General features: G+C 47.2%; 1 protein-coding gene across 3 annotated transcripts in view; it reads right to left on the bottom strand.

The window, feature by feature from the left end:
• LOC139530262 (tyrosine-protein phosphatase non-receptor type 5-like) overlaps positions 1–11816 on the bottom strand; it is a 34960-nt gene extending 23144 nt beyond the window's left edge. Inside the window, exons 1-5 of one of the 3 annotated variants that reach the window (XM_071326501.1) lie at positions 11399–11816; positions 11229–11256; positions 5001–5106; positions 3317–3602; positions 1923–2045 (exon numbers count right to left, since the gene is read on the bottom strand). In XM_071326501.1, coding sequence (XP_071182602.1) covers positions 1923–2045; positions 3317–3595 — 402 coding nt within the window. In that variant the 5' untranslated portion in view covers positions 3596–3602; positions 5001–5106; positions 11229–11256; positions 11399–11816. The remainder of the gene's footprint in view (positions 1–1922; positions 2046–3316; positions 3603–5000; positions 5107–11228; positions 11257–11398) is intronic. The other 2 variants (XM_071326500.1, XM_071326502.1) reach the window with 2 other exon arrangements.
• Positions 11817–12761: the final 945 nt, after the last annotated feature.

Genomic DNA, 12761 nt, shown 5'->3' with positions numbered 1-12761 from the left:
GAGGGGAGAAAGAGGTCAAAGCACAGGGTAGGGCAGTGTGAGCAGAACCAGCGGTGTCGTTTGACTTAGCAAACGAGGATCGGATGTCGTCGACCTTCTTTTCAAAATGGTTGACGAAGTCATCAGCAGAGAGGGAGGAGGGGGGAGGAGGGGGAGGAGGATTCAGGAGGGAGGAGAAGGTGGCAAAGAGCTTCCTAGGGTTAGAGGCAGATGCTTGGAATTTAGAGTGGTAGAAATTGGCTTTAGCAGCAGAGACAGAAGAGGAGAATGTAGAGAGGAGGGAGTGAAAGGATGCCAGGTCCGCAGGGAAGCGAGTTTTCCTCCATTTCCGCTCGGCTGCCCGGAGCCCTGTTCTGTGAGCTCGCAATGAGTCGTCGAGCCACGGAGCAGGAGGGGAGGACCGAGCCGGCCTGGAGGATAGGGGACATAGAGAGTCAAAGGATGCAGAAAGGGAGGAGAGGAGGGTTGAGGAGGCAGAATCAGGAGATAGGTTGGAGAAGGTTTGAGCAGAGGGAAGAGATGATAGGATGGAAGAGGAGAGAGTAGCGGGGGAGAGAGAGCGAAGGTTGGGACGGCGCGATACCATCCGAGTAGGGGCAGTGTGGGAAGTGTTGGATGAGAGCGAGAGGGAAAAGGATACAAGGTAGTGGTCGGAGACTTGGAGGGGAGTTGCAATGAGATTAGTGGAAGAACAGCATCTAGTAAAGATGAGGTCAAGCGTATTGCCTGCCTTGTGAGTAGGGGGGGAAGGTGAGAGGGTGAGGTCAAAAGAGGAGAGGAGTGGAAAGAAGGAGGCAGAGAGGAATGAGTCAAAGGTAGACGTGGGGAGGTTAAAGTCACCCAGAACTGTGAGAGGTGAGCCATCCTCAGGAAAGGAACTTATCAGGGCGTCAAGCTCATTGATGAACTCTCCAAGGGAACCTGGAGGGCGATAAATGATAAGGATGTTAAGCTTGAAAGGGCTGGTAACTGTGACAGCATGGAATTCAAAGGAGGCGATAGACAGATGAGTCAGGGGAGAAAGAGAGAATGTCCACTTGGGAGAGATGAGGATCCCAGTGCCACCACCCCGCTGACCAGAAGCTCTCGGGGTGTGCGAGAACACGTGGGCAGACGAGGAGAGAGCAGTAGGAGTAGCAGTGTTATCAGTGGTAATCCATGTTTCCGTCAGTGCCAAGAAGTCGAGGGACTGGAGGGAAGCATAGGCTGAGATGAACTCTGCCTTGTTGGCCGCAGATCGGCAGTTCCAGAGGCTGCCTGAGACCTGGAACTCCACGTGGGTCGTGCGCGCTGGGACCACCAGGTTAGAGTAGCAGCGGCCACGCGGTGTGAAGCGTTTGTATGGTCTGTGCAGAGAGGAGAGAACAGGGATAGACAGACACATAGTTGACAGGCTACAGAAGAGGCTACGCTAATGCAAAGGAGATTGGAATGACAAGTGGACTACACGTCTCGAATGTTCAGAAAGTTAATATGTCAATATGTCAAGCACACAGGAGGTTGGCGGCACCTTAATTGGGTAGGACGGGCTTGTGGTAACGGCTGGAGCAGAATAGGTGGAATGGTATCAAATACATTGAACACATGGTTTCCGTGTGTTTGATGCTATTCCATTTGCCCCATTCCAGCCATTATTATGAGCCATCCTCCCCTCAAGCAGCCTCCACTGGTCAAGCATTAGAGTTTGCAATAAATCATAGGGTCTCTGCTCTACATGTGGAATTGATTGAATGCTATGTTCTAACTTTGTGATCTGGCCAGGATTTGTCTTTCAAACACGAAGAACTGTCAAGTAAAAAAAAAACACTTTGTGTAATGTCAACTACAGTTTAAGTCTTTATCAAACGTTCCTCTGCATGCCACCACCTTATAGGCTTGTGTTGTGTTGCAATGTCAGTGTACAGGTGTGTCCAATTACTCACGTCCACTCCAAACACAGGGTTGAATGATAGGAGGACGCCCAGGTAGAAGTCGAGGAGCTGCAGGGATTTGTAGAAGGCTGAGAAAAGCCTATTACCATCCACCACGAAGAAGGCCCAATAACCCTGCGAGGAGGATTCAGACTGTTCTCAATGAGCCCATTCATTTTGCAGCAACCACAATACATACAAATGAAATCACAATCTCTAAAAACAACCGACAGCAAGGGATATTTACAAGCAAAGTAGGCTAAGTGCAATTTTAAGGAGCAGACACACACACGAGGAGAGAAGTCATAACATAACAAATATGATAGAGTGACCAACTTCAGTATGATATCATAATAAGGGCCTCATTCACCTAGACTTTTGCATAAGTGCTAATTTCACACCTGTCTTTTCCCCCGGCATGAACACATCATAAACAGACAGTATCCTACAAAAAGGCCTGGATATTTTCTTGTTCATTCACTTTTCAAACAAAACGGGGAATATTGCATCAGAAGAACCGCTTCAGTTGATCTGCTCCTACATGTAGCAAATCAGTAGATAACCTCTATTTAACTAGGCAAGTCAGATAATAACTAATTGTTATTTACAATAACAGTGGGTTAACTGTTTAACTGTTAACTGCAGCATACCACCCTGCATACCACTGCTGGCTTACTTCTGAAGCTAAGCAGGGTTGGTCCTGGTCAGTCCCTGGATGGGAGACCAGATGCTGCTGGAAGTGGTGTTGGAGGGCCAGTAGGAGGCACTCTTTCCTCTGGTCTAAAAAAACGTCCCAATGCCCCAGGGCAGTGATTGGAGACACTGCCCTGTGTAGGGTGCTGTCTTTCGGATCAGACGTTAAACGGGTGTCCTGACTCTCTGAGGTCATTAAAGATCCCATGGCACTTATCGTAAGAGTAGGGGTGTTAACCCTGGTGTCCTGGCTAAATTCCCAATCTGGCCCTCAAATCATCACGGTCACCTAATAATCCCCAGTTTACAATTGGCTCATTCATCCCCCTCATCTCCCCTGTAACTATTCCCCAGGTCGTTGCTGCAAATGAGAATGTGTTCTCAGTCAACTTACCTGGTAAAATAAAGGATAAATAAATACATTAAAAAAACTGCCTTGTTCAAAACGACAGATTTGTACCTTGTCAGCTCTGGGATTCAATCCAGCAACCTTTCGGTTACTGGCCCAATGCTCTAAGCTACCTGCCGCACCAATGAAGTTGAAAAGTATTTTTTGTTTCTGACAAGAACAGGTACTTTCACAGCTAGGCCTTTTCGAACTGTGGTTGCACTGCACGTCTATTTGCATTTATGAACACTTTTTCTACAACGTCCTTTGCCTTAGTGCCCTGTCGTTAATAATGTCGGACCTGGGAGCATCTCAGCTGACCCACCGTGATTTGGGAGATTGTGCAGAACACGGCACACCAGTGCATCCCCATGACGATGGTGTAAAACTTGTCCCTCCACAGTTTTTCTGGGTGTCTCTGGGGCCCTGGGGGACCTGTCCCTGGTCCTGGGGGTTCATCAAGGCCCGGGGGGCCATCTCCTGGTTGAGAGGGGTCGCCGTCTGTCGTTGGAGTGTCATCCAGCCATATGGGGTCTTCGTCTGGCTTTAGGAAGACGGAGTCCTCCGTCTGGGAACGGGTCGAGCTGCTCAGTCGTCTGGTCATGATGCCCCTGAGACAAACCAGGAGGGGAGGGGGGCAGGTAGGTCAACAATACAGTAATGTGATAGGCCCCATGAACTGCACAAATGCAGATGAATCCTCTCGGCGAAACCTCCATCCAGGAAATGAGCCTGTTGCAGCTCAATAATGTGGTGTGTGTGTGTTTCTCGCATTAAGCCTGAAGTGCTTGGTGTGTGTGTGTCGGGTCTATTCTGCTGGCCTATTCAGGTGTGAGTGGCTTGCATCTCCGAATCCTCTTGTCTTACTGGGATTGTGCTCGTGTGTGTGAGTGTGTGTGTGTGTGTGTGTGTGTGTGAGTGTGTGTGTGTGTGTGTGTGTGTGTGTGTGTGTGTGTGTGTGTGTGTGTGTGTGTGTGTGTGTGTGTGTGTGTGTGTGTGTGTGTGTGTGTGTGTGTGTGTGTGTGTGTGTGTGTGTGTGTGTGTGTGTGTGTGTGTGTCTGAGCTCTATTGCAGAGGGAGGGATGAATCAGGGGAGGAGTTTACAGCTCCGTCCATCTTCATGGCAACAGAGTGCCTCTCATCCTTCCCAGGCATAATCATCCACTGACAACACACAAACACACACACGTGTTACACCATTCATCTCTTTCTTTCTTTCTTTCTTTCTTTCTTTCTGTCTTTCTTTCTTTCTTTCTTTCTTTCAATCAGCAGTCTATTCAGAGTCCTTTTCTGTACCACTCATCTGTCTTTTCCCATTAGTAAGGGTGCTGCTCATTCGCCTGATTGCTGACACACACACACACACACACACACACACACACACACACACACACACACACACACACACACACACACACACACACACACACACACACACACACACACACACACACACACACACACACACACACACACACGCGTCAGCCATCCCTCCATATGTGTGTGTGCGCATGTGCCCGTGTGTGGTTTGTGCTGTGTGTGTCTGTGGCACATTTACACCCCTCACAGAGCTTTATATCAAAGCTCTGAATAACAATATTCCTTATCATATGGAGTAACAATGGAAGTCAGAGCCATGCTGTCCTCACAGAGTGTCCTCTCTGACTGGATGTCTATGGTCCCACAGAATGACAAATTAGAACTCCTGATTCAATTGGATCTCTCCGTACGGTACGTCCTGTTCTTCTATCGAACAAAAGATTCCTCATTGAAACTAAGATTCTCAAAACATGTACAGTAGCATTAAACCAGGTTCGAGAATGTCACAATCCAGGTCGATTTCCAGTTGTAGCCTATTTCACTTCAGATACTTACCGACACTAATTCAACCATTCTGCTATTTAATATATTCTCTTGACAGTTTGGTCATTGTTTACTTTTCAGCTGTTTTATTGAATCACAGAGTCCATCCAGCCAATGAGGAAGTCTGAGGAGGTCAGGTGACTTACCTCTGGAAGGTCTACGGGTACAGGAAGGAAGACAGATCACATGATCAAGTCAAATTCTGTATCCTGTGGCAACCACCAGTTGTTGGCCATGCTGTAGGAATCAGTCCTGGAAGAAGAGAAAATGTTTTACTCAGTTACACAGATATTTCTAATCTGTGTATGAGTCGAAACCAAAAACCATCCGCACAAATATCTAACAGGCAGTAAAATAAAGTGGTCCCTTTGAAGAGGATATTAGCAATCCAGTGTAAGCTCGAGATGTACCAGAGTATCATTCTGGCCAGTCACCAGCTGGGATGTGATTAGAGAAGGATGGAGATGGAAGGTGTACTGTGAACCACTAAACCAAATCTCTCTCTCTCTCATTCACCACACCAACCAGGCCCAGACACAGTCAGTCAGTCACAGACAAAAACACTCAAATAGAGTTAGACACATGAAAACAGTCAGACATAGCAAAACAGTCAGACCGACTATCAAACAGTCAGACAGGCCCAGCCCAATCTGTAGGCTCCGCGTGTTTCAGTTTAGCTCTCTTTATTCCTCTTCTCCTTTCCCTCCTCCTCTACTGCACTGCTGAATGAATGTGGTGAACTCAGTGGAATATGAGACCACACCGTGTGTGTGTGTGTGTGTGTGTGTGTGTGTGTGTGTGTGTGTGTGAGCGCGAGTGTTGAACAGAGGGATGCTGCTTTCAGTCCTTTTCTCTCTCCGCTCGCTGCGAAGGTGGGTTTGAAGTGATGACGCCAGTCGGGCTGCCCAGTAGCCATGGCAACGTACGTACACACCACACACACACGCGCACGCACACACACACACACACACACACACACACACACACACACACACACACACACACACACACACACACACACACACACACACACACACACACACACACACACACACACACACACACACACATACACACACGTTGCAGCATTGAGGGTTTTGTGTCGAAAGCAATGGTTTAAGTTCTCAAAGGTCTTTCCTCTCAATGGATGGATGGATGGACAGACGAGTGGATGGACAGACGAGTGGATGGACAGATGGGTGGATGGACATATGAGTGGATGGACAGATGAGTGGATGGACAGATGAGTGGATGGACAGATCAGTGGATGGACAGATGAGTGGATGGACAGATGGGTGGATGGACAGATGAGTGAATGGACGGATGAGTGGATGGACAGATGAGTGGATGAACGGATGAGTGGATGAACGGATGAGTGGAAGGATGGATGAGTGAATGGACGGATGAGTGGATGGACAGATGAGTGGATGGACAGATGGGTGGATGGACAGATGAGTGGATGGACAGATGGGTGGATGGACGGATGAGTGGATGGACAGATGAGTGGTTGGACAGATGAGTGGATGGACAGATGGGTGGATGGACAGATGAGTGGATGGACAGATGAGTGGATGGACAGATGGGTGGATGGACAGATGAGTGAATGGACGGATGAGTGGATGGACAGATGAGTGGATGAACGGATGAGTGGATGAACGGATGAGTGGAAGGATGGATGAGTGAATGGACGGATGAGTGGATGGACAGATGAGTGGACGGACAGATGAGTGGATGGACAGATGGGTGGATGGACAGATGGGTGGATGGACAGATGAGTGGATGGACAGATGAGTGGATGGACAGATGGGTGGATGGACAGATGAGTGGATGGACAGATGAGTGGATGGACAGATGGGTGGATGGACAGATGAGTGGATGGACAGATGAGTGGATGAACAGATGAGTGGATGGACAGATGAGTGGATGGACAGATGGGTGGATGGACAGATGAGTGGATGGACAGATGGGTGGATGGACAGATGAGTGGATGGACAGATGAGTGGATGGACAGATGAGTGGATGGCCAGATGAGTGGATGGACAGATGAGTGGATGGACAGATGAGTGGATGGACAGATGGGTGGAAGGGCAGATGAGTGGATGGACAGATGAGTGGATGGACAGATGGGTGGATGGACAGATGAGTGGATGGACAGATGAGTGGATGGACAGATGGGTGGATGGACAGATGAGTGGATGGACAGATGAGTGGATGGACAGATGAGTGGATGGACAGATGGGTGGATGGATGGACAGATGAGTGGATGGACAGATGAGTGGATGGACAGATGGGTGGATGGACAGATGAGTGGATGGACAGATGAGTGGATGGACAGATGAGTGGATGGACAGATGGGTGGAAGGACAGATGAGTGAATGGACAGATGAGTGGATGGACAGATGGGTGGATGGATGAATGGGTGGATGAAGAGGAGGCAAGCAGCACTAGTTTGTGTGAAGGTTGTTTGAAGCGCTGACTCTGTAAAGCTGGAGTTTCAGTAACCATGGTAACGACGAGCATACAGAACACACACACACCCGTATCAAAGCTTAGCGCGAGGTACAGTATACAGTATGCCACTGAGACAATAGTATGTATACTGCACAAAAATATAAACGCAACATGTAAAGTATTGGTCCCATGTTTCATGAGCTTAATCCCAGGTAAGGTTTTTCTCTCCAATCTTCTGTGCACAAATTTGATTACATCCCTGTTAGTGAGCATTTCTCCTTTGCCAAGATAATCCATCCATCTGACAGGTGTGGCATATCAAGAAGATGATTAAACAGCACGATCATTACACAGGTGCACCTTGTGCTGGGGACAATAAAAGGCCACTAAAATGTGCAGTTTTGTCACAAAACACCATGCCACAGATGTCTCATGTTTTGAGGGAGAGTGCAATTGGCATGCTGACTGCAGGAATGTCCACCAGAGCTGCTTTCAGAGAATTGAATGTTAATTTCTCTAACAATACCCATGTCCAACGTCTTTTTAGAGAATTTGGCAGTACATCCAACCGGCCTCACCACTGCAGACCACGTGTAACCACGCCAGCCCAGGACCTCCACATCAGGCTTCTTCACCTGTGGGATTGTCTGAGACCAGCCACCTGGACAGCTGATGAAACTGTGGGTTTGCACAACCGAATAATTTCTGCACAAACTGTCAGAAACTGTCTCAGGCAAGCTCATCTGTGTGCTCGTCGTCCTCACCAGGGTCTGGACCTGACTACTGTTTGGTGTCGTAACTGACTTCAGTGGGCAAATGCTCACCTTCGATGGCCACTGGCATGCTGGAAAAGTGTGCTCTTCACGGATGAATCCCAGTTTCAACTGTACCAGGCAGATGACAGACTGATGTCAATGTTGTGAACAGTGTGCCCCATGGTGGCGGTGGGGTTATGATATGGGCAGGCATAAGCTACGGACAACGAACACAATTGCATTTTAATCAATGGCAATATGAATGCACAGAGATACCATGATGAGATCCTGAGGCCCATTGTCGTGCCGTTCATCCGCTGCCATCACCTCATGTTTCAGCGTGATAATGCACGGCCCCATGTTGCAAGGATCTCTACACAATTCCTGGAAGCTGAACATATCTCAGTTCTTCCATGGCCTGCATACTCACCAAACATGTCCCCCATTGAGCATGTTGGGGATGCTCTGGATTGACGTGTACGACAGCGTGTTCCAGTTCCCGCCAATATCCAGCAACTTCTCACAGCCATTGAAGAGGAGTGGGACAATATTCCACAGGCCACAATCAACAGCCCGATCAACTCTATGTGAAGGAGATGTGTCGCGCTGCATGAGGCAAATGGTGGTTACACCAGATACTGACTGGATTTCTGATCCACGCCCCTACTTTAAAAAAAAAAGCTATCTGTGACCAACAGATGCACGTCTGTATACCCAGTCATGTGAAATCCATAGATTAGGGTCTAATGAATTTATTTAAATGTACTGATTTCCTTATATGAACTGTAACTCAGTAAAGTCTTTGGAATGACTGCATGTTGCGTTTATATTTTTTGTTTGGTGTATTAATGTTGGTCCTAACAGTGAGACCACCCTCCTCTTTAGGTCCTGAAGGCAGCACTCGCTCAGTCATTCATCCCAGTTCAAGACTACAGTACATTGTGTTGATCAGAAAGTAGAGGATGCAGCGCCAAGCACAAGAGCCCCAGTATAGCCTGGTAACCTAATGGTTGCTTCTTTAAACAATGCTGCTTGTTTCTCTATTTGGCAAGAGACCCAGGCCACCATCAGTAGTCTACACCCCAATAAGCAAGCCATGTGTAGCAACAGCACTGGGAATCTACTCTACATGGCTACGGACATGATGTGTGGGACATGTTCCTCTTGCCGTTTGGTTTCGGTAAGCAGGTAAAGACCCTCAGTCGTGAAGCACCCAGGTAACTTTTCGATTGAGATCCTTCTATGAAATAGACCGACAGCGGCGGAGGACAGCAACGGAAGGTCTGACCATCTTTTAGAATATGGCAGGATAGGGGATGGACGAGCAGTGAATCATTCACAGTTAACGCATTCTGAGGCCCGAAAATACTGGAACAAACAAACAAATTAGAGTGGAGATAATTTGGCGTTGAGTAGGATAAAACCCCAGTGGAAATTTACGGCCATTACGGCTAAGCGTTCTACGATCACAATTCAGATGGTTGAAAATGACCCCCTCAACGACGGTTCTGTACTAATGTGTTTTCACAGTATGTTCATCAAAATAATATTTTAGAATGCGTGCTGTGTGGGCTTCCTGGTCTTGTCTATCACATAATACAGTACGCCTAAAAACGTGTGATTAGGAGACACGGAGATAGATATCAAAGACAGCCCTCCGTGAGCCTCTCACAAAAAAGACAAGTCACCGTATGAGACTTCACACAGTCCCTGTCCCAGGAGAGAAGACCAGGGGCCTGTATTCACAAATCGGCACAGAGTAGGAGTGCTGATCTAAGATCAGTTTTGCCCTTTTACATCATAGTGAATAAGATGATATGGACAGGGGGGACCTGATGCTACATCAGCACTCGTACTCTGATGCCTGATTCGCACTACAGGGCCAAACCGAGCCAAGCTGAGCTGTACTGGGCATGCCTGGTTATGCATCCACCGTAGATGCTGGAACCGTGCTGAAAATATCCAAACCAGCTCAGTATGGTTCAGGTTGGCACTAGTATGAATATGGCATGAGACGTCTTGTGAATACAGGCCTAAGAGCAGGCCTACAGGCCTAAGAGCTCTCCAGATGAACTAAGCCTCTCACACACTTGGGAAAGTTTTGCACCTGTTCTTTTTAAAAGAAAACTACGGCGTGCAAGGTCAGAACTAAAGGTACAATTGAGTTTAGGAGAAGGATAATTGCACCACCCGGAACCAAATCTTATGTGCACCAGCTAGCTAACTCAATTTAATTCTGGGGGCGGAGGTGCCAACATCTGAACTAGTGAAAACAGCAGATGGCATCGAAGAGAAGAACAAACACTATATTTGAAAGGCATTTCTGAGAAAATAAAGTAGACAATAAGGCAATTGCCTATCGCATTGGTGTTTTCTTCCAGCTGAGACAGTGGGTGAGGAGGTTAGAGGTCGGGAGGTATTGGACAGTGTTGTGTTAATGCTCACATGACAGGCAGGAGCAGGAAGCTCTTACTGAAAGTGATGATGGGACAGTAACAGGAGACATGGTCATGAGAGACAGAGACATGCCTCCCTCAGCAGCTTAAATCCTTCACACACGCACACGCACACGCACACGCACACAGACACACACACTGGATTCCATTCAACAACAGTGCATAAAAAAAATGGATCAATAAATAAACATAAAATGAATTCCTCCAAGGATGGTCAGTTGGTAAACAAAATATAATAATCATGATGATGCAGCCAAGTATCATCCTTCACCATCTCAGAAAATAAAGCATCCTTATCTACAACCTCTCACTTCCTCAATGAGGAACGATTGCATCAACATTCGGCCTACATCTAACTACAAAGTATACAGAATATTTTCATTCTTTGGTAGTCATTCATACTGAGACAAAACACCATTCATATCACGTACAGCGCTACAGTGAGCCAGAGAGATCAAACTGCACAGAGAGAGCTGCATGAAAACATCCGTAATGAAACCCACAGGGATGGGAGCTGTTGCATCTCTCTATGGTAACTCGCATATTTTCGTGTAGGAAAAGATATGCACATACCCAAACAATAAAGTTACTGAGACAAACACACTAGATTATACAATGTAAACAGTACTAGATTCAATGCTTATATTGGAAGGCAACAAAGCATAAGTATTGAAAGAAAACACACACGCACACAATATGACTCCCTCCCTACCTTTTACGGTCAGTAGCGCAGCAGCCAGCTGTAAACATTGATATTCACTCCATGTTGTCGCGCAAAGAGGAGGAAGAGAGAGAGAGAGAGAGATAAAGAGAGAGAGAGTAGTGGCAGCTCTAGGCTGTCATTACCCAGTCGTATGGTCTAGTCTGGCAGAGCTTTCTTACCTGGGTGTGTTTCTCTTCACATTACCATCCTTCCTCCCTCTCAGCTCAACCCTTCTACACAACGCAATCTGAAAATACTTTTTTCCTTTATCAGTGTGTGTGTGTGTGTGTATGTGTGTGTGTATGTGTGTGTGTGTGTGTGTGTGTGAGAGAGAGAGAGTGTATGTGACGGGTTTTCTTTTGTTTGTTTCCTGGAGGAGAGCGAAAGATCCACAAGCGACAGCCTCGTCTAGGTATATGCAGCAAGAGGCTATATGGTAGCCTTGGCAACAGAGCCAGAACGAGGGAGAGGGAGGGATAGAGATAGGGAGTAGGGAGGAGGGAAGAATCATAACACATCGCTGAGCAGTGAGCACCCCCACTGTCCCCTCTCATACCAAGCTGTAGGCTTTGCCACCCACCTCTCCCTTTCCCTGTCTTTTCCCTCTCTCTCTGTTGCTCATCCTTTTTTCCCCCTCCTCTCTCCGTCTCTTTATGTCATCCCCTCGCGTTCTCCTACGCTCACTATCGCTCTCGTTCCCTTTCACTCTCTCTCTCTCTCTCTCTCTCTCTCCAGATATCTCTCTCTTTATTCCTCCCCATCTCTCTCTAGCTATATGTGATGTAATACACACGGTAGCTTTTCTTTGGCAGCCCTCTGAACTGACCAGGAGTCCATAAGCCATCAACACAAACACACTACAAGACATGCTCTCCTTCTGTCTCTGTGTATGTGTCCCCCCATCTCATTAACACCAAAACAGTTCAATAATAATACAGTAAAGCACATGCTCTCTCTAAGCAGGCTTTAGCTCAGCGGGATACTGCGGTATTGTGACGCACGTAACTGTTTTTTAAAAATAACGGGCGGTCATATGCACACACACATACGCACAGACAAACACACGTTGTTCCCCGGAGGTCATCCGCGGGTAGGGAAAACCGACTACAGGTTAAAGAAACTGGAAAAGGCCTGGTACCCAGCAGCCTTGAGTTGACAGGCTCCATGGTCACCATGTTGGAATTCTTACATCACTTTGCCATGACGGAGATGTTATCAGGTCCATTTCAATTCCTCACCAATAACATAGCTGGACATTTAGAAATGACAAGCCTTGGACAATCAAACAGTGCACTGCTCTCTATCTGATTTCCAACCTAATATGTATTTCAAATTACTGTGGGGGTAAAAGTGAAAGTAATGTAGGCGCCAATACTGTGCAACAGTCTACTCTAATGTATGAATATTTCCTGGTCAAAGCAAAACATGGTGAGGTGTTCCTCTCGTGAAAATGTAGGACATCTAGTGGTAAATATCTGTCACTGCAGAAGCATCATTTATAGACCAGTGTAAACACAGGCCTGTATCATACCATCAGTTTTG

The sequence above is a fragment of the Salvelinus alpinus genome, chromosome 9 (genome assembly GCF_045679555.1).
Source record: "Salvelinus alpinus chromosome 9, SLU_Salpinus.1, whole genome shotgun sequence".
NCBI classification, from domain to species: Eukaryota; Metazoa; Chordata; class Actinopteri; order Salmoniformes; family Salmonidae; genus Salvelinus; species Salvelinus alpinus.
The sequence above is the reverse complement of the archived record's forward strand: the minus strand, read 5'-3'. Positions and strand labels throughout refer to the sequence as shown.